The sequence below is a fragment of the Canis lupus genome, chromosome 10, assembly GCF_011100685.1.
Source record: "Canis lupus familiaris isolate Mischka breed German Shepherd chromosome 10, alternate assembly UU_Cfam_GSD_1.0, whole genome shotgun sequence".
Lineage (NCBI taxonomy): Eukaryota > Metazoa > Chordata > Mammalia > Carnivora > Canidae > Canis > Canis lupus.
This window is the reverse complement of record NC_049231.1, coordinates 69,250,371-69,276,850: the sequence shown is the minus strand read 5'-3', so window position 1 is coordinate 69,276,850 and position 26,480 is coordinate 69,250,371. Positions and strand designations below refer to the sequence as shown.

Below are 26,480 nucleotides of genomic sequence, written 5' to 3'. Positions count from 1 at the left end.
AGTGCAGGGAAGCCCTTGGAACCGTGTCCGGTTTGCAGTGTGCGTCTCACTCAGGTGAGTGCTTCCCCAGGGGGAGCTGCTATCACTGGGCGGCTCTGGCCCAGGTGAGGCCATGCTTTCAGGGTTCTGAGTCGCAGGGGCCCCACAGATGAGCCCAAAGTCCCACGTCTGTGGCATAGGAAACAATCTGGGTAATTGCCCCTCCGGACACCTCCCTCTGCTCCCGCAGCAGGTGACGCTTTATGCAAGAGCTGGAGTTCAGTTATAGGAGAAGTGTGTTTATAGCCAAGAAGAGGATGATTTTTTTATCTCTGAGGTCCAGAAGAGGTGCATAACGACGGCTGGTGGAGCCTTTATTTTCCTGAATCGAGGCAGAAGCCTGTCATCAAGACGGCAGCTAACGAGGTTATTAATAATATCCCTTTGGGGCGGGAAAAGCCTTAGGGGACTTTCCTGACCAGTCCCTGGGCTTCACCCCAAGTCTGGGAGGAAGGGGCCTTTGAGCTTATCTCAGATTTGAGTGTCCATCGTGCGTGGGCCTCTCCATAGGACGCATTTCCAGACACTGGTCACCCCCCCCACCCCCCGGGAGAACTGCCCAACCGTTGCCGGGAAGCAGAAACAAACACGTCCCCATCAGCCTCAGGACCTGTGTCCGACGACAGGCGCTGACACTCAGGCACAGATTTCTTTCATCTCAGGTGGACACATCTTGACTAAAACATGAGACATTTACCAATTCCAGGTTCCAGAAGCACACCTCGGGCTCCGACCACCTAATCCACGAGGGCGGGCAAACGGGGAGTTCCAGGTCAACTCGTTTTTTGTTTTTTTTCTCCTTCCTAAACAATAAGACAGGGCTGGGAATGTCTGTGTGGCATCCTGGTGCCTGGGGTTTGTGGCCGATCTTCCTTTTTTCTCCTTTTTAGGATTTTGGTCGGACAACAGCTGTGTCTCCTCTGCGGGTCTGTCTGCCTTAGCTGCTTGGAAGTTAGTCCGAGGTAGAGAATCTGAGGGCAGCTCCACAACAGGCCCGTCGCAGACTAGCCCCGGAACTTTTACACCTTAGAATACGGGGTGCATATTGTGACCCATGCTTCTCCTCAAGAGAAATAAATGAATAATGTTGGAAACACGGACACACACACACACACACACACTCACAGACATTCACACAAGATGCTTTGTGTTTTGCTCTTTTTTTTTTTTTTAGTTTCGGGCTTTGTTTAAAAAAAGTTTGGAGCTATTATTTAAAGTAGCCAGAGAGGGACAAAAAAAGTCTGTTGGACTTCAACAGCCCATCTGACAACACTTAAGTCTCTGGTGCGTCTTCCTGGGCTACGTAGAGTCCGTCATGTGCAGTTTCATGACCAAACGCTGCTTGGTTACGAGGTCAAGGTGCTTTGAGGCCAGGGATGAAGCTGGCCTGCCAGCGAAAGAAGAGGACAGAAGACCACCCCCGTCCAGGCCCCGCGAGTAGTACGGGCTGACCCTGCCCCTTCACCGTCTGGCTCTCTTGCCAAGAGCAGCCCGGCTGCCTGGCCATCCCGGGTCTGGCTTTTGTCCTTCGGCTGTCATTCCTGTCATTTCCAGTCATGTGGAGGAGCTACTGGAAAGGGAGAAAATGGTTTCTCTATAAAGGCTGCAAGCCTTCCAGCAAACCTGACAACAGTCCTGGTTTTGATCTATCTGGAAGCCATGTAGCTGGGCATTACTTAACTTGTCTGAAATGGTCAGTCCGAATTTAATGAGAAGCATGGGGTGCTGTAAATCCAGGGGGCGAAAACCAAGCAAAGGAAAATGAAGGCCAAATATCGGAAAATTTCCCGGTCATGAGCCTGGAATGAGGAGAGGGTGAAGTGTGGTTGCTGTGGTCAGTGCCTGACTTAGACTGGGGAGCGGTGGAGAGAAGCCCAAGGTGGACTTCTCCCATGAGTCCCCACTGGGTTCGCTTAGCAAATGCGCTCACCTGCTTCACCGCTCCCCACATCTGGTTCAGGAAACGCATGCGAAAAGCGAGTCAGGTGCGATACATTTAAAGATGTCTATGATTCTGACCACTTCCACTGGGGGCAACAAAGAGTCTCCCCAGTATCCCTTAAAAGTCTGGCACTAGGTGGGAGGCTTCTCCCTGTTTACAGCGGGGCAGAGGGTAGACTGGTCGTGCTCCATGACCTGCCGGCCCCCATCCACTCCCGGCCTTCCTCTGCCTTCCCAGCTCTCTGCCCAGCAGCCGGACGGCCTACAGATAACACCTCCTGGCTTTCCTTTGGTTTGGCCAACAGGTGGTACCAGACGGCCCTGAGGCAAGACAGGGGAGAGGCGGGGGCATTCATTCCTTCTGTTCCCTCCCTGAGACCCTGCCTTCTCCAGCGGCTGCATTCTTATAGGACAGAGACCTGCAAACGTTTTCTGTAAAGGTCCAAAAAGTAGATATTCTAGGCTTTGTAGCTTTGTAGCTCTAGAGGCAAACTCTGGAATAGTATGGGGAACTTATAGAACCATTTAAAAAGGAGAAAAACCAGTCTTAGTTTGTGGGCCGCATAAAAACAGGTGTCAGGGCAGGTTTAGATGGCTGGTTCCCTCTCTATGGCCACAGCTCCCACTGGGTGGCCTCTCCTCCTGGCCACTGGCTCCAATGGCACCATCTCCCCTCCTTGTCCCCTAGGCCTGAGGGTGCAAGAGCTCCCACTGCCACCTGGCTGTCTCTGTGAGTTCCCACTTCACATTAATCCAGAGGTTGTGTCTGAGGGGACAACGGGCTGCGAACGCTCACGTGGGTCTGCTTGCGGAGACCTCTGGCACATGGCTGGGGTCATGGTCACGGTCTCTTGGCCAGGTGCCAAGGTTATTGCCCTCGGGGACCCTCCTACAGAAGCCTGGCTGGGACCTTTGGTGACAGTGTCCTCACGGGGCTTGTTCAATCCCAGCCTGCTGGGCCCCACCCCCCAAAGTTGTTGATTTAGTAGCTCTGGGTTGGGCCTGAGAATGTGCATTTCCAGCAAGTTCCTGGGGGAGGCCGATGCTGCTGGTCCAGGGACCACGCGATGAGAACCAGCAGCTCAACACAGTGATGAGGGAGGAGGCCCAAGAGCAGGAGCTGTGGGGGGGGGGGGGAGAGTAAATGGAGGCAACACAGGGCTATGGCTTAGGGAGTCTGGATGTTAAAAAAAGGGGCGCTGGGGGGAAAAGGAGTTCCCCGGATGAGGAAAAGTAAGCACGTGGCGATGGCCTGCGTGCCTTTGAAAGCCTTTTGTGAGGCTCTAAGGCATTAGGCCTGGGAACCTGCATTTTGAAAGCTCTCAGGGTACCGCTGATACTCACCCAGGCTGGAGAACCTGGGTGCGGAGTATCTGGCAGGTCCCAGCACGTCCTAGGTGCGCCACAAATCCTCGCTTTGAGTGGATACCAGTTCCAAGTGTTTTTAGATTCCTAAATCTGGTCGTTCGTCCCCCTATTTATTTCATAAAACTCGGTCCTAAGCCACCAGTTCGTAGAGGAATAACATGCTCTCTCGAGCAGAAATTGGATTCCTCAAACAGAATTAACGTTCTTTCAGAATCCAAGATTACAGGAATGACAACCTGGCTGTCACCAAGTATGTCGTGGGTTAGTCACAAGGTACAGATTCCTAAAAACGACACAATAGAAAATTCCCTTTCTTGTCCATCTCGGAGCCTCTGCTTGGCTCCTTCCTGTCTGCACACACACGCACGCCACTGCATGTTGTGCATGAGAAAATAATTAGATGCAAACAGCTGTTAGGCAAGCGAGCAACGTTTCGCCCACATCTTTCCCGAGTTCAAGCCATGGCCCGGAGGGGGCGGGGCGGCGGGGAGGGACCTATCTCAAAAAAGAATCTCCTCGCTTTAAACACAGCAAACCGAAGGTGAAAACACCCCGCAGTTAGCGTGAGCACGAGCTAGCCAGCTTGGCCGAGAAGGGGCGACTACCAAGGACGCCTCTCTCCATCGTTTCATAGGGTTATTTCCTTTGATTTCATAGGACAAGGGCTGCTCTAAGGTTAGCACGTAACGTAGTGAATGACGAATGTTATTTTTGCTCTCGTCGGCAGAGGGGGAAAGCCGCGTGGGCACACGGGGGCACGTGCGTGGTGGGAGCTGGCTCTTCCATGGGGTCTTCCATTGGGGCCTTGCAATGGGCCCAGTTTCTGTCTGCCGTGTAGAAGCAGAGGAAGATCAAGAGGAAGAGGAAAGAAGCCTTCAGGCAGCATTACTTACCCTCTCTGGCTCACGTACACTTTCTAATAAGCCAAAGAGGTTTAAGTTCTGGAGCTGTGGGGGGCAAGAGAGACAGTGGAGGAAAAAAGGGGTTTTGCTCATGACTGGGAGAGCGAGTGTGAGCTCCATGGCCAGGGCCTGACACACGGGCAGGAGGTTTGGATAAAGGGAATGGGCTCGTGTCGCGGCAAGAGGAAGAGGGATAAGGCCTTCAGGGGAAGCTGCCACTTTGGTTAGGGAGTGGGCCCTTCTACCGAGCTCATGGGGAGGTGTCACAGAGATGCGTGGCTGTCTTCCGGGGTCACTACCCCGGTCTCCCCACTCACCGTCCCCTTGCATGCCGCTAGGTTGCCAGCCTACTCTCAACTTCGATACTGTGGGAACGGAGAGAGGAAGTATCTGTTCTCAGAGGTCCGTGATTTTAGAAATGTGTTCGTTTGTGATAATCTGGAATTTCGTTTGGTATCTCATCACGTTGAGAGTCTGATTCTTACTATGGAAGTGTTTTATCCGGCGTGATGATGGATTTCTGGGTAGAAAGAGGCATACCTTGATCGGGGAGTACCACTTCCGGGGCGAAGAGGGCCGTCGCAGGTTGTTGTTGAGATTTCGAGGTTCGGGGAATTCGTATTCCTGCTCCGGCATCTTGACTCTGGCATTCTTTGCCTTTTCCAACTTAGCGCCTTCTTCGGTGGAACCCTTTTCTCCCCAACGAACCTAAAATAAACGACGGATAATAAAGCAAAATGAGAAAATAAAGTGTGACAGCCCCGGGGAATGGGCATCGTACATACATGCGTGATGTGTGCTGTGAGTGCTCCCCACTCCCCAATTCCTTTGGGTTTTGAGGGCCAGGGAAGAGGAGGGCATGGAGGAAGGCAAAGGGGAAGGGTTGCAGGGGCAGAGAGAGCAAGCCGGGCAGATGGGCGTCTAGGGGAGGAGCTCTCCAGGCTGCGGGGACAGCACGTGCCAAGGCCCCACAGGCCCGGGTAAGAAAGAACTTGGGATTTCTTTCCAGTGAGAGAGGAAACCATCGGGGGGTTTGGGCAGATGAGTTTGAGCAGAACTACTCTGACTCTGTGGTGGGCGACATACGGGGGAGCCCAGTTAACGGGGGTGTACGTGCCACGTCTCCACCGGATGCCTAATGATCCACATCCCCGTCAGACCTCAGGTATGAGTCTTCACCAGTTTCACCCGGTTTGCCAGCCCGAAAATAGATGTGAGTACATGCAGCGGTGTTCTCACCTCCATCCTTTTAATGCCTCCAACGCCTCGCCCACCATAGTACGACGCATCTACCGTAGGCCACTTTTTCTTGGGGAGACCGTCATCGTCTTCCTCCTGCGGAAAGATCGCCATACATGAAGGAGGCGAAGCACAACTGCTCCATGTCTGAGTCCACTTTGGCAGAGTGGGTGGGAGTCGACTGCCTGGGTTACTCCCCAGAGCTTCTGGGGCCTTCCTTGGGACAAGTCACTGAACCTTTCTGGGCTTATCTCCCTTAACCGTAGAGTGGGGGGTCAAAGCAGAACTACCTGGTTAGGTGGCAGCACAGTCCTGGGGGCCGTTCCCTTGTACATCCCTCCTCTTCTGTCTAATCCCATCTAGAGCTGATGACTTTATGTCTTCATCCCCGACTGTTCTGAACCCAAATGTTGACTTGACATTGACGTCTCCGGGGTGGGGGCTAATAACCATCTCGAGGATCCCACATCCTCATCTTAAACCTGCTCCTCCTATGGTTGTCCCCGCTGCCTGGAGCCACCCTTACATCCTCTCTCCCCCAGTGCATCTCAGCTTGCCAGCAAATTTCTGTTGACCTTACTCTGGAAGACCCCAAGTCTCCATCCCCACCCCACCCCACTGGTCCCAAGCCCCCTGCACTTTCTCCAGGAGACTGCAGTAGCGCCCTAACTGTCCTCCCTGTCGTGCTCCTCGCCTCCAGTCCGGTCTTCACAGAGCAGAGAGGAAACCCCCGAGCCCAGCTCTGCCCTGCAAGCTCAGGCCTTCGCTCGCCTCCCCAGCCTGCTTCCTTAGCACGCCCCCTCCGCCTCCCTGCACTCCAGCCTGCTTGCCCCCCTCTCTCTCCCTCAAAGACTGAGCATATTCCTATCTTGAGGACTGTGAACAAGCTGTCCCAGGAATGCTGTCCCCCTGCCCTTCTCCTGGCTGGCTCCTTCCTATGGCTCCTCAGAGGCCTTCCCTGGACGATGTCCGACGTCCTTCTGAAGTAGCCCCAGTCTCTTCATCCCATCAATCTGTTTCAGTTTCCATAATGGATCCCACCATCGCCTCGTATTTATTTACTGTTGGTCTGTCCAGGCTGGAATGTAAGTTCCATGGAAGCTTCTGTTTATTTGTCCTGTTTACCATTGCATTTTTAGCCTTTCGAATGGCACCTAGCATACGGGAGGTACCCAAGAATTATCTGCTGAGTTTACAAACACATGAAATGAAACCATTCAAATAGAGCAGTTAACTCAGTGTCTGCAACTTATGGCTCAGTGACGGGAAGTTGGCCCTTCTTGTACTTCTTAAGATGAATGGAGAAAACAAGAGGAACTTGGAACTTTATGGATGGGAACGGGAAGGATAATTAGCAAAACTGCTCCTTAACTCAGCCCTGTAGTTAATCCTGTGGAGGGGAGAAAAATACCATCACCTACACTCGTGGACGGGCCACAGGGTGGTGGCAGGATTCGTCTCCTGGGTGAAGAAAGGAAGCTGGAAAAGGAGTCTCTGCAGAGCCGAGGAGGAAGCCAAAGAGGCCAAAATTGCTCAGAACAAAGGCCTGCGCTTCCTGCAGCCTGCGTTGGCGGGACCGGCGCGTCAGGGGCTCAGAGGGGAGTCCCAGGTGGGCCCGACTCTCCCAGCGTGTGGAAGGGGGCCTCGCACGCAGGAGGCAGGGAGCCGAGCAAGGTCAAGCGGCCAGCGGGACAGGGAGCCAGGGGTGACCAAGCAAAGCAGCCACACACTGACGCATTAGAAGACTCTCTGGGTGACCTGCTGTGCTTGGGATGGGCAGGCTTCTTTTGAAAAGAATTTTAAACGTTTTATACGCCTTAAAGGACATGATCGCAGCAGACCAGGGCATGTGCAACATCTGGGCAGCTAATACTTGGGTTGGTCTGTCTGCCTTTTAGAAACAGATCTGTCCTCCTTCACTATGGGACGGTGGGCCGTGAAGGCACAGTGGATCCGTCGCCCCTGGTATCCTAGGTCCCGAGTGGAGCCTGGCGCACGGGAGGTGGTCACTGAGCGGGGACCAAACCTGCCATAAGCAGCAGCTGAATTATGAAGCCTTTATGATGCATGTGCCAGTCGCTCTTCCAAGCGCTCTACATGCATCAACCTCCTCATCTCACAGCGGGCAGCGCGGTAGGTGGTGCTATTCGGTCCGTTTAAGGAAGAGACGGGTTCAGGGACTCGGGTCACCCGGCTCCTGGGTGGCACAGCTGCATTCGAGCCCAGGTAACCTCACTCTCGTTTGTTCCTCAGTGTCGGCAAAGGTCTGGGTTTTGTCCTTTGGGTTTTGCTGTCCCAGTCATTTGACGGTACCCCACGAAGGCTACTTTTCTACCTCTCTCCCCTCGTACTGCTATTTTTGAGGCTTTATAACTGTAAGATGTGATAAAGTAATAAAACCAAAGGGCCCCAAATATAAGTTCACAGTATTTTGCCTCTTGATAGAATTTCGGAAGGCTTAGGATGTTAAACCCAGAGGCTCAGGTATCTCAGGTGTCTCAGACCTGGGGCTCAACGATCCCTAGGTGGGTGCCTGTGGGTCAGCTATGAACTACGGCTTCACCGCTGGTCTCGTCAAGTTTTCCAAGAGAGATCGATGAAATGCTATGACCCAAAACTCAACACAGCAGCACCAAGAACATAAGAAACTCCAAAAATAAAGCTGTTTTATTCAACAGGGAACTGAAATGGTCTTATGAGTCTCCTAATTTTTTTTTTTTTTTTTAAGAACATTGGAGACCACTTCCTGGAGCCTTTTCATTGCACAGTCAGATCTGGAGAAACGAAGGGACCAGTGGAGTTGCCGTCCTGTCCTGGTGCCTGATGCCCGTCCCCTGCCCTTCCTCAAGCCCTCCCTCCCACCAAGGACTTGCCCTAGGCTCTGGTCTCCGCTCTCCCGAGCATATGCAGCAGGCGCTGGCCTTCCCACAACAGGAAATGCCAGGGCTTCATCTGCTCCACCAAGCCTGCCGTGTCATCCCCTGACCCGGGCTTGCCTGCCAAGCTCAAACAACAACAGCAAAGACAACACAAAGGCCCGGGGTCTGACCGACGGGAGAGTCAGAATTTCCCTGCAGTTACCATGGCTCTGTTTACACATTCTAGAGGCCGGAGGGTTTTGCAATCTTCAGAAGAGAAGGGAATCTTTGATGTGTCTTTTCTTGTGGCCCAAAGCTGATGGGGTGAGATCACCGTCCCCAGCATCCCCGCTAAGAACCTCGGCGGCACCTGAAGCGAATCTCCACATTGGATGAGGTGCAGAGTGTGTCCTGGGCCCTGGTGACACTGCCCTTGAGGACGTGGCGGGGTGGGAAGAGCCACCGGCACACAGGCTGATCCTCTGGCGTCCGCCAAGGACAGGCTGACTAAGGCTGCCCGTACCGCGGGAGCCAAGTGGCAGGAACGGAGGGCGACTGCCAGACCCGCCTGGGGCGGGGCGCTGAGGGGGTACCTGCACCCTAACCTGCGCCTGCACTGTTGGGCCTCGGAGGGTGTTGTGAGGGGTGCTGGGGTGGGGGTGGGCACCGGTTAGCAGGTGAGGACATGGGGTAGGGCAGGAGCCAGAGGAGGATCCCGCGGAGCCCGGAGCCACCGCAGCCTCTGGGGCGGGCTGGCTTCCCTTGGGGACAGTGCACTTAAACTCCAAAGGCCGCGGTGGCCGGGACCAGGAGCGGGCCGGGGAGGCGAGTGCGTTCCTCGGGTGGCAGGTGCCACTCCGCCTGCCCGTCCCCAGCAGCCCTGCTCCGGGCCCACAGCGCCACCCAGCCTGCGCTCGCACTGGCCCGGCCCTAAGGGGGGGCCCTAAGCGGGGGGCCCTGTGGCACCCGGCACTGCGCTCCACCAGCCTCCCAACTGCGCTGCCTCCTGCCTCCCGCTGGTGTCCCTGAGAGCAGCAGCTCTTCTGCATTGCCCCCCATGCTCCCCGATGCCCCCGACGCCCCCCGATGTCCCTCGATGCTCCCCGATGCCCCCCGATGCCCGGGCTCGAGGCACTGCTCTGCCTGCAATAAGGGACGAGTAACCGAACCGAGCCTGAGGACACAGGTGGGCCTGACCTCCCGCGGAACCGCGACCCAGCTCCCGCGACCCAGCTCCCGCCCTCGGGACAGGCAAGCCAGGGCCCTTTATTCGTCTGTTCCTTCATTTACTCTCTCAAGCGACTGCAGCTGAGCCGCCGCGGAGACTGTTGTATTTTGAGAAAAATGAAGAGAACAAAAAGAATAAAGCTGCCAAAAAGATCGTCTGCATCGATAGAAGAGCGTGCTCTGTGAGGGCGACGACATAGGACCCAGGCCACCGAAACTCCCAGGCCCACCAGGCCCTGCAGCGCAGATCCCCAAGTAGAAGCGTCTCTTCCGAGGTCTCTGGGGCTAAGCCGAGAGGTCACCCTCAGTGTCAGCTCGGGGAGGAACTCCTAGCAGCGAACCGGCAAGTCGGAGAAATCCAACGACACTTGTCTTTGTCGCGGCTAAGCTACCAGCTTCCCAGTCTGAGCTGCATTTAACATGTCACGACCCCACGTCATATCTGTTCACGCCGCGCAGTGATTAAGGATCCAGGACTGTCCTGGATTCTAACACGAAGAAGAGTGTATTTACTTTTTTTTTTTTTCCGTAGTGGTGTTCCTTTTTTAAAACTATTGGAATAGAGAATACTGAATTCTGGGCATGTTCTAGGACTTCTGCTTGGAGCGTACGTGTGTGGGGGTGGGTGGGCGTGAGCACGCATGAGAGCGCGTGTTCCATGTCCACTGGAGAGACGAAGCCTGGCAGTAGCGTGGCTCTTAACCCCTGCAGAACGGGAGGCTACTCCGGCTGGCCTTGTAGACCCAGCTGTGAAGGGCTTCAGTGTGTCTGGCCCTACACAACTTACGTGCTTTTCCCACAGCTCGGTTTTGCCACCTAAAAAGTTCTCGCCACAGAGAAGTTAGGACGAGTGAGCGTGGTCACCAACCTGGAAATAAGCTCGTGACTCAACGCCAGGGGCTTGCTGTTGGTTGTAGGGCCGCCCGCTGTCAATGCCTCTACTGTGCATCCAGCCTTCGCCCTCCCGCCCCACATAGTCCCGGAATCCATGAAAGGTGACTTGGAACCAGAGCAGCAGATGAAGCCCTCCGTTACTGGCTCCCCCTTAAACCGCCAACAAGTTGGAGTAGCTGGAGGCTTGGCGGGGAACGCTGCTCCCTCTGCTGCCAATTAGAGAAGACGCTCAACCCAGGAACCCCCCCCACCCCCCTTGGTCGTTAAAACTGAGCTTTCTTGCTGTCATCGAGGTCTTGACATTTCAAGTCCGTGTTCTCTGTCTTCTCCTTGAACAGAAGGATCCGTGTTGGTTGCTGGGAATCTCACGCTTTTTTATGTCACGCATTTCGATATCCCCCACCGTGGAGGGGGCTCGTTAGGAAGTCGTGTTCATTCTGCGTCTAGCTATTTACATAGCAGAGATGTCTCCCTTAGGACCTGATGCTTATAGAACGGATGGAAGTTCGGATCATTAATGCTGAACCCGTTCCCATACATGGCAGGGCCATTGATTGAGGGTCACACGCTGCGAGAAGCTCTTGGGGGATAAGCCCAAGATTAGTGAGATTTAGATCCTGACCTTCAAGTGGCTAATGATCCTGAACTCTGATGCGGAAGAAAAGGTCAGTCCTGTACTCTGGAAGGCGGAGGAGGCCGAAATGAAAAACTGGTCCTGATGGGGAGAATTCCGGTGTGTTTTGTGGAGATAAGTAGCACAGGAGCTGTGCCTGAAGGGCTGGTGGGATGTGAATGCAGGAAGCTGGCGAGGAGAAGGTTCTAGAAGTCTAGATCCAGACCGTGATTTTCAGGGCACGGTGTAAGATCCTTTGTAGGGCTAAATTATGTTATCTGTTCCCTGGGGGAATCTCTTTCTTTCTTTTTTTTTTTTTTTTTTTTCCTGCTGAAACGTCTTAAGAAGGAGATTCGGGGGATCCCCGGGTGGCTCAGCGGTTTAGCACCACCATCAGCCCAGGGCATGATCCTGGAGACCCGGGATCGAGTCCCACGTCGGGCTCCCTGCATGGAGCCTGCTTCTCCCTCTGCCTGTGTCTCTGCCTCTCCCTCTATCTCTGTATCTCTCATGAATAAATAAATAAAAATCTTTAAAAAATAAAAAAAAGAAGGAGATACGGGCTGCTTGACTCCCAACACCAAGGAACCATCAGAGCCAACCCACAGGCTGAGTGATCATCAGCGCAGCCTGCGGCCCGCCCCGGCCAGACCCTTCAGGTCTAACACAACCCTTTAGACCTCGAGTCCCCCAAGGTTGTCCTTCTGTTTCAGAAACCAGGTGTGTCTTCTTCAGGTGAAAGCAGGACTTCTATAGAAATATTAGCTGAAATTCGGTGGTTTTGGGTCAGTCATATCCCACAGTCTCGCACCTAAGTCCCCCCGCGTATTTCGGCCACAGCGGTTGCCAGGCCACCTTCCAAAGGCAAACGCGAAGTCAGCACCAGAAGAAAGAGAGACAACTAAACGCCCCTAACTGAACACAAAGGAGGGGGAGGGAACATTCTTCACCTCAGGCCAAACAGAGACCCTTCATCAAGCAGAAGCTTCGTGCCCTATTTCCCTCTGGGAGCACGAGACAGCTGCACACAAGAGAAACACAGCCAAACTGGAACTCGCCACTTGGAGGATTAAGAGAAAGTCTTTTGTGGATGTAAAGAGGGTTTTTTTCCCCCCTCCCTCCTCTTTGCAAAGCAATGTAATTTCCTCCCTTGATTTCTGGGCAGAAAGTTTGCATTCCAGCAATATGTGCTCTAATTGATTGCAGCTATTAAATCCCTTGGCTTACGAGCATATGGTTCAGGCGAGAACAGCCCCGTGGAATGTTAAATTCGATCATTATTCTCTCTGTCTGCAGGGAACTGGACAAAGGCACGGGGAACAGGAACGGTGAGGGGGCTGCGCTCGGTTAGCGCACACAGACTTGAGGGACTGAGGGCATTGAACTTGAATTCTCACGTCTCTAGCTTTTGACTCCGCTACGTTTTCAGTCCCGTACCCTGGCTTCTAGGTTGGCGAGTGACGCATCCCAGGAGGCCCGCTGCTTCGGGAGTGCTCAGAGGAGCAGGAAAGCTTTCAGCGGGGTGCTCCTGCCCGGGGTGCTCCTGCCCGGGGTGCTCCTTCCCACCGGCAGCCTTTAACGTCTCTGCCAGGTTTTACCCCAGGCCAAGCTTGCACCAGAACTGCTTGGTGGCCAATTAGTGGCAGAGTCTAAGATGCTTTCTCCTCCTTTAAATGATGAGGATTTGAGGAGAGCAAGTTCAGCATATTAGCATATCCGCCAATATATTTTTATTACGGCCTGGCAAATCTTTAGGTAACGTTGTCTTAAAGAAAAATGGAATACCTCCACAGCGGGCTGTTCCTGGAATCCCTAATTGTTTGGAAAATGTATCAAATGTGCCCTGATCTACGTACATGAAGCATAGGTCCCTGCAGGGAAGAGAGAAACCTAAAGGGCCTGTCTTAGAGGAGAAAACTGTATCGAGGAGCATCCTTGTGTTTGCACCTTTGCAGGTGGAGAACCCTCCCAAACCATTCGGTCCGCGGCTGCCGGTTCAGCTTCGGGAAGGACCCAAGGCTGCCCTCCCTGCTCCCTCAGGTGCAGCGGGAGCCTGGGCCCGACTCAGCTCTGCTTTGTGGGGGCCTGAGTGCTGGGCCAGCCCTGCCAGCTCTCTGCTCCACTTGACCACCCGCCCCACCTGGCTGTACCCAGCTCCAGTCACTTACCTCACTTTCCTCAGCAGGGGGCGGAGGGACCTCCTTGATAATCTGAAAAAGAAAAAAAAGAAAGAAAGAAAGAACAAGTCAGTGGAAATCTCTGGTGACCTGTTCTCTAGAAGCACCTTGGGAGCGTGGCCGTAGTCACCACAGTGATGGGCCCTTGCAAGGACGGCTCCGTCCGTGCCATGATGTGTCCTTCTGGGCAGAAGAGCTCAGTTACTTAGAGCGTGATCCCGACCCTGGGTTCCCCTTTCAGTGGTGCCTGCTTTATACAGAGAACAAAAAAAATGTTCCTCCAGTGACAGTTTCCTCTCTCACCGCCCAGGTAGCAAATTTGCTGTCTTGCAAATTTATTCACTCCTACATTCATCCAGTCATCCGTGCGTCGAATCCTGTATCTGTCCATGCAACCACGTGCAGGTATGAGAGGAGATGGTGCTGCCCAGATGGGTCAGCTATGGCCCGCACCCAGGGTGCTGGCGGTCTCGCTGATGCCCCTGGCCCCGAATGGTACCCACCCAAGGAGGGAGGGCATGATGGGTCAGGCACACCAATTCCCGGCAGAGGGTGGCAACCAGGGGGTCTTCGGGGGTTTCTTTCAGGGCCCTGACATTTAAGGGGTACAAAGATGCCAACGACGATATTATAAGAGTATGTTCTGCAACCTGCCCATCATCAGGGCTGAAGAGAGCTATGTGGTCACTCTGGGCATGGAAAGCAACCAGACCCCCTTCTAAGCAACGAGAGGGCGACGGACACATGGGAGGAGGAGAGCTGGGTGACAGCGAGCAGTGGCTCCTCCTGCTTGTCCCCAGCTTGTACAGCTCGTTCGTACCAGGAAAGCCTTTGCAGTTAACAGGATTGAGTCTTTTACAAAGCAGCTTGGCCATGACCTACTGGGACTCCACCGCGTCCCCTGGAGCCTCCCTCCTCTTACCTCAAGCTTAGAATTTTGGGTCCCCTACATGCAGCGTCTTCCTTGGAAGATTCTGGTGAATAGAGAGCTCATTACATGTCTCTATATGTCCTAGTGCCAGGATAGGTGCTCACGCACTGCCCACAGGACCGACCGGATCCTCAGTCTTCTCGATGGAGAGCATTCCTGGCTGCTGACCTGGCTCCTACTGGGCCTCAGGTCTTCCTCACCTCTCCCTCCTGAACGCATGTCTCCTTTGCCTGGAGGATTTGGGGGCCTCATCGGGGCTCTGATCCCCACTGCTGTCACCCACACTACCATCATCCGTAGTGTCATCTCTGTATGTTGAGACAGGCTACTGACTTGAGGTCATAGTAGCACCAGCCAGGGAACGGAGACTCTAGTCATCTGAAAGGATGGCATTCAATTAATTTAAGAGGGAGAGGTTAAGGCCTCTGGGGTTCCAAGCCATCATTTCATTTGTCCCCACTTCCTGGCCACTGTGGGAAGTCTGCTGAGGGTCTTTGGAAAGCGTGAAGCCATGGTTTTGCTCACCCACTCAACACTGGCTCCGAAATCCTTACAGAAATCTCTGGGGAGGGCCATTACTGTCCAGTGTTGACTTCCCACCGTCCCCGAGGCGGTGAGGATTTTTCAAACAGGAAACTGGGGGGGGGGGGGAGACGCTGAGGAGCTGGGGGCAGCAATCTGGAACGCATCTTTTCTCTTAGGGCAGGGTTGGGAGGGAAGTGAGAGGGAGAGCAGGATATTGAGGAAACACAGACAGATGTTGACCAAGTGCTGTGGGCAGTGCGCATGGCACATACGCTGGGCATACGGACGTTCCGCGTAGAGCAGCTGAGCGTTTGTCTTCCCAGCGCTGCCGCTTCCCCACCCCCTGCATGCAAGTAGCACGGCGCAGTGGTCTCATGTGACTCCCAGGCCTGCTTTTTTTCTGATGATGAAGATCTGGCAGTCCTTGAACCTCCCTGAGCTCTACTGTTCTAATCTGTTAAGTGGGAGTAATGTAATCTCGTAGCGTCATGATGAGTAATAACGTTTGTAAGACATCTGGCATAGAGGGGGTGTTTGATGAATGGTGCATGTCATTATTATTATTGTTCTCCTTCCCCTTTCTTTCTCTTCTCCTTTCTCCATCTCTCGCTTCTATTATCCCTTTAATGAAAGTGTCACTTAACCCCCTGCATATACTAACATACTAATGACCATGCGGGGTGGCTTCCATAGAATGAGTAGGGCAGGTGGCTGGTTTTCAGACAGTGGTCCGGGGCACTCACAGTGCCCAGGGACTTCAGGGTGGTTGGCAGCGGGATGTCTCCCCGCATACACGTCGGCATGTGACACCAGCCAGGAAGTGCAGCAACTGGTCTACCACTCAGACCGACGCAACTGTGGTTGCCATTCGGTGTCACTTAGTATTTGTTGAATTCTACACCTAGCAATGTCCCAAGGGGGGCCCACAAGAGAATGCCAAAGTACACAGCTTATTAAGTATTAGTCAAGGACGGACTAATTTGTAATCCCAGGTTCCATGCTGACACACTGTTAAAGGGCACGCGAGCTTCTGGAAAAACGCCACCGTGTCCAGGTAACCAGGATGAGGCACCTCTTGTCCGGCCTTACTAGTTGGGTGCCAGGGGTTTTGAGCAGGAACGTGGAGGAAGTCTTGCCATTGCTTGAAGCTCTACCGCCACCGGTCCTCCCCGGGGACAGGGAGCAGCTCGCCATAGGATAGCAGGAGAGCATTTCAAAGAATGATCCAGACGGGCGAGGTTGACGTCATTACATGATTATTCCAAGTCATGAAGCTAGACAGGCTCTCTGCGAGTGAGCCAAACCCCTGTGCCAAGGGCATAACATGGGCTCAGAGCGCTCTGAGCACAGGGACACGTCGGCCGTCTCCACCTCCACCCTCTGGAGGGCCAGGCCCATGCCTGGAAGAGCAGTTGGGCAACAGGTCGCATCGCTCTTGAGCCTGCGGTACCACAGTAGCCTTGAGGCACAGAGCGGCCCAGGACCCACAGGATAAAACATGCACGGCGCCCACCCCCCGAGGCCTGCATGGTGCGGCCCCCACCTTTCCTCCTCAACCGCCTCCACCCTCCCCTTAACTTTCTGCGCTCCATCCTCTTGGTCACCTTCTTGCTCCTTCCATGCACTCTGCGGCTTCACACGAGCAGCCTAAGTGCTTTCTATCCAGCCCTACTTCGTCCCTGTGCATAACCAGGTTAACATTGACGCATCGACTCAGATCGATCACCAGGATATACACCTGCCCTCGAAGTCGCCCCTGACCTCACAGCACACAGGCAGCCTCTCCTCTGTGGGATCTTACATAACCCAGTGTCCTTTGCAGCACTTTGAGCTCTAAGTAACAGACGAATCCAGCAACTCTTTGGTTTCCAACTAGTATGACTCAAAAAAGTTTATTCCTAACGAGAATGCAGACTAGAATCAGCACTGAGCGCTGCCAAGCACAGGCCTGACCGGGCCCACTTCCTCTCCTAGAAGGTTCTGGGAGATTCCTCTTGGTCGTGAGTGGGTGCATCAGATCTTCTCCCCGTTGGGAGGGACAAGCAGAAGATGGCAAGGTTGAAGAACTCCGTAATACAGTGTCTCAAAGGACAACACTCAATGAACATATTTATAGGATAATCCGGTGGAACGGAATGGGAGTGCCGGGGATCAAATCTGGGGATATTTTCGTACTTCTCCAGAGGCCAGCACCTCTCCTGCACTTACTAGCATCTTTAGCTTGGATATTTTGAATGGGCAGAAGGTGACCATTTGCTTCCTCAGGAGAAGTAGCCTAGAGATCCTCCTGCGTTGAAGGTTGGACTGGTGACGTAGAGAAGATAAAAAAATGAGACAGCATGTGGACTTTTGAATTCTATCCGTGTTTCTTTGCTATCTGAGAATTCCTTGAAATTGTGCCGTGAACCGGAAAAACGCCTCTGTCTCCTCCTACCAGTTTTAGCCATGTTTGTTTGGGCAGACATGAGGTAGGGCCAGATTTGATAGACCGTTACACGGATAAAGGAAAGAAAAGATCAGATAGGATCTTATTAAACTGGAATCTTACTGGCAACTTCTCCTTGAGTCAAAACGAATGACAGTTGCACGCACACCTCTCAATCTGGCCACTGGGAGTGGGAACGAGGACGCCGTGGGCTCCGAGCTGGCCTGGTATGAACACGGCAAGAGGATGACGTACACCCAGATCCCGTGCGAGGCCTGGGAACTTCACTCTGGTTTTACGAGCCAATGTCACCTGTTTGGGTCTCTGTAATTAATGCTCTCTTTTAAAATTAATTTCATAAAATGTTAAGGTGAAATAAAAGCACCTGTTGAGTTTATTTTGCTTGTTCCCTCCCCTCCTCCAGTTTTGCTCCTTATTTGTATATTTTGACCTTTGCCACTTGTGTGCCCTTGCTAACCTCCTGCTACCGTCCGGTGCAATGGGAGGCAGAATGCAGCCCACCCAGTTTTTAACACAGGCGCCTCTCCCTTCTCCCAGCCCAGAGGAACACTAGATGTTCCACTTAAAGGCGTGAGGTCAGCGCGCTCACGAGGGGCAGGAGGATGCCAGGCCTGGCTGTGCCCACACGGTCCCCACCATCTCGACTTTGCATTTCTCCTGCGTATCCTTCCCGTCTCCTCTCTGTGACAGCAGCTGGGTGCAGGCCACGCTACAGAGGCTCATGTTAGACAGACGCTCATCGAATGGCATGAGAAGTGGGACAAAACTGGGGGCCTCCGGGATCCCCTTCTCCGTAGACAGTATTTAGTGACTCAGAATCCTTTCTCACATGAGCCGGGCGAGAGGCACCTCCTGCAACCCCCTTACACGGAGGGTGCCGTCCGGACAAAGGTCAAGAGAACTGCTTAAAAATACTAGTCTGTCAACAAAAGTCGGCACGCGTCCTCGCATTTGAACAAGCTCAGCGTCAGACTCCGCTGGGGGGCAGGGGCATCAGGAGGCTTCTTAAAACCTCGGTTTCGGGGCCGCACTGCACAGTTTCTCATTAGCAGGTCTGGAGCGGGGTCTTTGCATTTCTAACGAATCCTCCGATGACGTCTGGGCTCCGGCCGGGGGACCACACCTCGAGAATCATGAGTCGGCCTCCTCCTAACAGCGCTGCCCTCGACTGGATACGCGGGGGGGTGTTGTTGCTTCAGGTCACACCTTCCTGTTGAGGACACCGGCTCTGAAAGCGCTCCAGTCTAAACATCAGGATGTCCCCTGCTTTATTGTCGGGACCCGTGGGACCGCCAGAGCTGGAGTGTCCCGTTCTGGGGACACGGAACCGCCCCGAGGAGGCGCCCGGCTCTGCTCCCGAGCCCTGTCTTGCCCCCTGCAGCCGGCATCCGTGTGCAGAGCGCAGGGCCCGGAGCTTGGACCGAGCCCCAGGGTGGTCCCAGCCACGGGGGTCCCCGGGTCTCAGGGGCACGGATCCGAGCTTCGGCGGTGCGCACCGTCGGCAGTTGGCTCACCGAAGCGTGTCCTTCTCCCGCACTGGACCCCGGGCCCTAGGAGACACGGGCGTGCTTGGCCAGCTTCTGTCTCCGACACATGGCTCGGGGTGTTCCTCAGTCCCCACCTCTGGGGACACCGGGCGTGCACTGCTGCGGAGGAGACCGTAAAGGAAGCATTCCTCAGTATTCTAGACTTCCTCGCCTTTCAAATAAGCACGCCAGTGACGCAAGATTCAGGCCTGGCCTCTCAACCGTCCGTATAGAGGCTTCTTTACTAGTTAAGACACCACCAGCGCCAACCGCCGAGAGGCGGCTGTGACACTTAGATACATCACGAGGCTCTCATTAGGGTCACAGGTGGGATTTATATTAATTGCCGTATTTTACTGGCCACATCTATATCCCATTCTAGTCCCTAACCCCAGTCTCCAAATACATTCAGTCGCCTGGAGTTCAAGAGTCCGCCTTCCAAGCGTTGTGTCCCAAACTCAATTTCTAATAAGGCTTCCTGAAAATTTGAAAGTGACAAGTACAGTCTCTTTTGGGACCACAAGGTATGTAATATGTGAATTTGTTCACATGTGGTAGGTAACTGGGCATAAAATCAGTAAACTATGACATCATGTTACTGCAAAATTTGATTTTTCATGAGCTAAAGGAGAATATATATATATATGTATGTATGTGTATATAGATGTATGTGGAAATGTCATATGTGTGTATTAATTTTCTGTGTGGTAAAAGTCACACAGCACAACATTAAACTTTTCAAAGTGTGAGGGGCTTATACTTGGTGCCGCTGAGTAGCCTTGGGTGAATGTGTAGACTCTGCCCAGCTGGCAGCAGTGACCTGGAGGGAGATGCAAAACCCCACACGCCACATCCGTTTTCTCACTCCCGTCCACCGCCGTCCATGCCGTGTGCGCTGAGCTCCGAGCCTCTGTCCTGGTCCTAAGAGCCCAGGGACTGAGGGAAGGAGAGGCTTATGCGGATGGAGGAGAAGCTCACGAGGCGACGAGAGAAGGTGGGGCATCGGGAGACCAAGGGGAGCAAGGGTGCCCGCACCCAGCTTCATCAGAGGCCGCATTGAAGAACCAAAAGAAAGGAGAACGGGGTGGATGTTTGCTTCGAAGAGGATTAGAGGCATGCGCCCTGGATGAAGAAGGCTCTGATGCCATGAGCAGCAGAGAACTTCCATGCCATTCGGTCTTAGAGTCCCACACATAGTCCTTTTTGTTATGAAAAGAAGGGCCTGGCAACACAACAGAAGCTGGATTCCTATTTTAAGCTGGTGCAGAAGGAATAACAAGACAATGAGTCACAGCCATCCACCTCTGGTGTCGTGACACTTTGTCCTAGGAATGTCCTTCCTTCCGTCCTGTCTCTAACTCAAAGCCACAGCGCTCCATCATACTCACATGCACCGGGAAACTGCGGGTGTTTGTTTTTTACAAATCAAGGCAAAGTGGTAGGTTTACCGTAGCTTAATTTAAACGAAGGACTTAGGATGCTCAACATGGTGGCACTTTCATGGAGTTAATTACTAATTTTTTTAAAGTGCGTTGTTTTATTAGACTGCATGGCTTTGGATGTTCTGCTCTAAACTCATTGCCCCCATGAGTCCTGTTATTTTTGTGAGGCCAAAAATTCCATCATGCGGGGATATTTTCAGGAACACATGTTATAGGAGAAATGATGGTGTTTGGAGAATTTTCGATGTACCTGCTATTTAACAACTGTTGTTTGCTTTGGAGAGAACACAGGACCTGCTGGCTGTGCCTGATCTCCTTATCTAATTTCTGGTCTTTGTGCTTTCCATCTGTGTTGTAAAACCTCAAGGAATCTGAGTAATAATATCTCTTGGGTTTTGGTAATTTTGGAGTGTGAGCTCATGGGTCGTTTGCATTTACCTACGGGAATCCGGTGAGGATTGAGTTGAGGGCTCAACCTGTCAGAGAGGATTTGAGTTTCCTTCTGCAGATTCCTAAGTACTTCCAAACTGACCATGTTTCTTAGTGTGCAATTTACGGAACCACAGGTAAGATTCCACATTTGAATTCTAAAACAGAGGTCATAGTTTTGAATTCTTAGGGGCACACACACATACACCAAACCCACGGCCCATCCTTCTACACAAGTTCCTAGCTTTAGGCAGAGGACTCCATTCCAACTCCCACACTTTTATGGGCCTATATAAGACTATTATTAAACTAAATGTCTAGGTTATTGAGATCAGAAAACCTCCCGCCCCTAGGACTGCTACTGCTTTAGGGTCAACAAACCATCTGATTTCCAGATCTTTCTTTGTTTTGGCCCCGGAAATGTCCTCGATTTTCTTATAAGCCTGGATATGTATTTGAAACAGATTTTATTATTATTTTTTCTTCTAGGAGCTTTTTGCTGCCCGCCCCTCCACCCCTTCGTTTTGCTATTTAGTCCTCACTGTATCACCATCAAGAGTAATTTCTTTTTCACAAATGTTTGTTTCTTGCATGCTCGGAGGGATTGGCTCCAATAAATATCGTATGTGGATGGCCAACGTTTTTTGGGGTCTTAGATTTAAAACGCTGCTTGTTATCCTGAGACTTTTGGCCTTCTGGCCTCACAGGTTCTGTGTGAGGAGAAGCCATCAGAATGGAGCTGTGTCAAGAAGAAATGCCAGCCGAGCCCTGAACGCCATCTAAGAGGAGCTTTAATATCACAAGTGGAAGGGGATGCTCGCTCTCCTGCTCTAAGTTCTAGACTAACTTTATCATAACTGTTCTTCTCGTTAAAATTCAAAAGCCAAGGGAAAATGGGCATCTTGATATGGAAGACAACCAGGAAGTATGAAATGCTAGCTGGTGGCAGAAAGGTGGATCTTTCTACTCTAGGAACAACATAAATGTCATGGAAACCTCGCAGCTGATTGGAGGGGGTTAGTGCCGGCCAAGTACCGCCCGGCCCCAGGAACTGGACACTGTAGTTTAGCAAAGGCTATAGTGCCAAGGGTGTTGATCTAGAATGTAGCACAAGAAATTTGCAAAGAAATGAGGTCAACTTTTTTCTTTTTTGCATTCGGGACTCAAATTTCAAATGTTTCTGGCCCTCCTGACTCATTTCTCTTAACACTTAACTCCCTGATTTGCCTTAGGGTGAGCGCCTCGGTAACTAAAGTGAGAGCAGGGAGGGCAGGCATGGACACCTTATTGATCAGGCCTCCGTGGCTCACATGACCACTTAGAAGAATAGCTGTGCATATTCTCCATCACAGGACATGTCACGGTCACTGCAAAACTCTATTAAGTGAAACAGAAGAAATCCATGAATTCAGATTCCCTGGGGCTTGGGGGGGAGGGCTGTCTGGGCTGCCGAGGTTCCGGGCAAGGTGATTCCAGCCACAGGCGGTGCCTATGGGATCTGCGCAGGGCACACAGAGAACAAGGGAGGCTTGACGACGTTCACAGCACGTCAAGCTTGTTGGCCCCGACGCAGCCTCTGAGAGGGCCAGGAAAGAGACCGCATCTCAGAGCTCAGGAATCCGCTCTTTCCACTGCTTGGCTACGTTTCCCTAACAGTCTTTGGTTGAATATTCATGCCCTTCCAGGTGTCAGTACATCAACAGGTATTTGGAAGGGCGGGGAGATGGGGATAGGCCGCGGAAGGGTTCCAGGGTAAAATAAGTCTGGACCCTCACAACACAAATTACCTCATTAAACGCTCTGAGAAGTCCTACAGTGAAGACAGCCATTCAATTAAGTTTAACGGTGTCTTTCAAACTTCTTGTCTAAACACCCCTGTTCTCCAGGATACCTGTTCACGTCTTGTAGGTACCACGTGGTACACCATGGTACACAGCTGGGGAGTGCTGTCCCGGATTCCTTACACCATGTGATCCTCAGGTCGTTCCAATGTACAACCAGGTTTGAGAACCACAGGCCAGGGACTCTCGGAAAGGGAGGAGTGGATTCACTTACAGAAGGTTAGAATATAAAGAAGGGACTTTAGAGGCGAGATGGTTCCAATTTTCAAATTTTACAAGTGAGGAAATTAAGGTGAAGGGGTTCACCCCATCCCGGAAGTGAAGAGGAAGAGACCTCGTGGAGCCCCATTAACCCCGTTAATGACAGCTTGCCTCTCTTCATCTCGCCCCGCAGGCCTGGGGCTGCGGGTGGGTGGGTTAAAGGCAAGTCGCAAGGCCAGGCTGGCAGGGACGAGGGAGGCCACGAAGCAAGGCGGAGAGAGGACCGACTGGGGGTGTGGGGTGTGGGGTGCGGAGCTCCAGAGGGGAGGGCAGGCCAGGGCAGAGGGCTGTGCGCCTGTCAGAAAGAATCTCATAAGCTGCAGAGTGACGAGTGTCCAGATGGGAATGGGTGGCGGCTAGAAAGGGATCCAGGAAGCATGAGGAGTCTGGGCCCGAGATGCATGCCTAAGGGGTTGCTGGCACCAGCCGGGTTTCTATTAAACAAACTCTCGGTAAATCCCTTTGCTGATGTTAAACTCAGCTGTCCGGCCCTGCACATGAAACGTTACGCCTAAAACTCCGGAAAGCATTCTTTGAAGACTTTAGTTCTACCTCAATAAGGCATATCGACTTCCCGATCAGTATTTGTCCCTCGCAGTTTGTCACCGGAGATGTCGAAGGGACTTAATTTGTTGAACTGTTCTTGAGATTCAGTAAAGTGCACGAAACATGATCTTTTGTGCTCTGCTTTAAAAACTCTCCCTAAGACATGTACGAAGACACTGAAAACAAAAGAGAGCAGAATTTTGCTTCTATAGAGGGAGGAACTCTGGATGCATGCACACTAGCCTCTCCCTACAAACGGAGTAAAAATATTTGCCTTTATTTGAACAAAAATACAGTGACTTGATCACACCTAAATGGCATGGTTTGATTCGTTGGATTTTATGAAAACAGTAGCTTTATAGCTACTGGATCTCTTTTGTTTTCTTTCTAAGCGTGCTTAAAAAATGCATAAACTTTTCATCTAAATCTTAATCTAAAGATTTTCTTTAGAAAATCTTATCATCCTAAAGTCTTAAAACTTAGGATCATCCTAAAGTCTTAAAACTATCATCTTAAATCTAAAACTTATCATCTTAACCATTTTTAAGGGAATGGTTCACGGCACTGTTAACGTTTATTCGCGTTGTGACGCAGCCAATTTCCAGAACTTTTTCATCTGGCAAAACGAAACAAGATCTTTTTCTATGGGCTTCCGGATGCCCTATTAACCTCCCAACAATACGGGCACATGTCTACGATTTTACTTAAGAGGCAGATATAAGTGCCTTTTGTGATGGAATCTGACGCGTCTACAACATGACGCGTAACATCCATGTAATTTATGAGATTTTCTGGAATAGCCTGGGGCGCTCACATCACCAACTCACTGTCGACGACGGTTTTCTCTCCACACCCACACCATTCAGAACATTTACTCTTCTGATATATTTTTGGCTCCTTTTTCTGTTTGTTTTGTTCCATGACCCTCTTCTCATTCTCATTTCCTTATCTTCTTCTTTTTTTGAGTTCAACTGGGAGATTTTAATAATACTGGCCCCAACTTAGGAGTAGATGGAGTGGCCAGCGCACGACCGAAGGGGAACTGCAATGGCCCTTGTGGAACCGAGGGAGGACTCTACTGCTTTCTGGTAAAATATTGGCCCTTTTTGCAAATGCGAATAAGCCCAGCGGGTACAGTTCCAAGCCCGGCGCTCTCTCGTGTGGGCGTTTCTGCGCCAGTGAATACAGGTAGGAGTCTTAGAAGTCAAAGGTTTACCTGGGGATCCCCAGGGCCAAGCTGGGAAACACTAAAAGGCTGTGATCCAGGGTCTGGCCAATAGCTTCTCTCTCTCCATCAGTCACGACTGAGAGATTAATTACCCCGTGCTCTGTGGGCACTAAGTTACCCCCCAGGCTCCATCTAGCAGGAGGATAAGAGCCCAGAGGGAGGGGGCTCCTTCGGGGAAGGCAGAGGCAGTGGACGGGTAGGGGCGGCCACTCTTCTCGTATCTTGTCCCAGACAGGGTCGGCAGGAAGCAAGGATGCCAAGGCAGAGGGCAGGCCTGACAGTCGCCGCTACGTCTGGTCTGGTCCTCCTGGTCATTATGTTCTAAAATGCTCTCTATGATCATTAGTAAATAGCCCTTGTGCCCCAGGACTTTGTGGACGGGCCCCCACCCTTGCCCCATATGCAGCTACTAAAGGGTTAATGTTTGGCTCAGCTGGGGCGGGGATCCTTATAGGTGGTTACATATTTTGTGCATCGAGCTCCCGGAGGAGACTCTGCAGGGAGACAAGCCTCTCATACTCCGCATTTCACCAGGCCTTTCTGCTCCTTGCCTGTTTCCCCATCATCATGAAGCCGCTGTAGTACCAGGTCATGGGGCATTTCCTACACTTGGGGTGGGGTGGGGTGGGGGGGGATGACGGGGGAAGGTCTCAGGACCATCCTGCACAAGGATGCCCTGGGCCAGCCCCGGGACTGTGGGTAGGGATGCTGCCCGCAGGGGAGAGAAACTTCCCGCATCCTCTGAACCAGAATCTTGGGATGGTGGTGGTGGCGGTGGTGGTGGGGTGATGTTTGCCGTCCTTCCTGTGCACTCCCTTTAGGAAACACATGACTTTATCCTGTCTCCTTAGATGTCGTCACTCTTCAAGAAAGCCAGGGGTCAACAAGTAGTTTTTTTGGGGGGTGTAACGAGCAGCGGAGCCCTGGCCAGCTTTCAGAAATAGGGGCGAGGGCAGTTTTCATAGACACCATAAACAGGAAAATGAATCTCCAAGATCTTTCCTTGTAAAGGAATCCTCGGGGACTCACGAAATCAGATCGCATTAGCACATCCTGGCCTCCTTCCGAAGCAACACGGGCTGTAGCGGATAAATTCATTGAAAAATATTTTGAGTATTGCAAGAACAATCTGGCCTTGGGTGACACTGCTTCCAGCCACGTGAGACATCAATTCAGAGACATCTCCCTGGAAATTAAAACCACAGTGAAATATCCCCTCCACCGGTCAGAACGGTCGGCCACCATCAAGAGACAAAAGATAACAAACACCGGCGAGGACGTGGCGAGAGGGGACCACTTGGGCACTGCTAGTGGGGATGGACATCGGAGCCCGGAGGTTCCTTGGAAAAATTGAAAATAGAACTCCCGTGCAACCCCGCAGGCCCACTTCCTGGGGGGAGCTCGGGAGGAGACGCAATCATCATCCTGGAGAGGCACCTGCCCCTCCGCAGGCCGCGACGCTGCTCGCAGGAGCCGAGGCATGGAAACAGCCCGGGCGTCCGTCGTCGGGCGAATGGGGGAGACGGCTGCATGGTACAGACCACCGGGCACACACGCCGGACGGAGCGTGTCCAGCCGCGATACAGAAGGGGCTCTTGCCACGCGCAGCCCCCTGGACACAGCTTGAGGCCATCGCGCCGAGTGGGGCAGGTCACACGGAGCGACACAAGTACTGTGGGATGCTCTGACATGTGGAATCTAAAAAAACCAAAAAACCCCAACGTCCTAGAAACAGACGGGACTGTGATCGCCGGAGGGGGGTGTCGGGGGGAGAGGGAGTAACGGGCCTGACGGCGGCCACAGCTAAGAACGCCGAGTGCGCGTCCACGCGGACGTCCGGATGCGTGACCCACCTGAGACCCTCGTCGCAGACCTCGGGCCTCCACTAGGCCCCGTGTCCGTGGTATCTCAGTAGCACCCCACGGCAGCCCACGCCCGCCAGGGTCCATGCAGCCTCACGGAACGCGGCCCCATACTCCTGTTGCAGTAGGTACCATGTGGGGCCGTTGCTTGGGGCGGGGGGTGGCCGCTGACTCCTCCGGCCTCG

The 26,480-nt window shown here is 52.7% G+C and overlaps 1 protein-coding gene across 1 annotated transcript in view; it reads right to left on the bottom strand.

The window, feature by feature from the left end:
* The window catches only part of ANTXR1 (ANTXR cell adhesion molecule 1), a 197,874-nt gene that overhangs the window by 46,675 nt on the left and 124,719 nt on the right, over nt 1-26,480 (bottom strand). The window contains exons 14-16 of the mRNA XM_038551488.1: nt 13,250-13,291; nt 5,490-5,585; nt 4,791-4,958 (exon numbers count right to left, since the gene is read on the bottom strand). Of these exons, the coding sequence (XP_038407416.1) occupies nt 4,791-4,958; nt 5,490-5,585; nt 13,250-13,291 (306 nt within the window). The remainder of the gene's footprint in view (nt 1-4,790; nt 4,959-5,489; nt 5,586-13,249; nt 13,292-26,480) is intronic.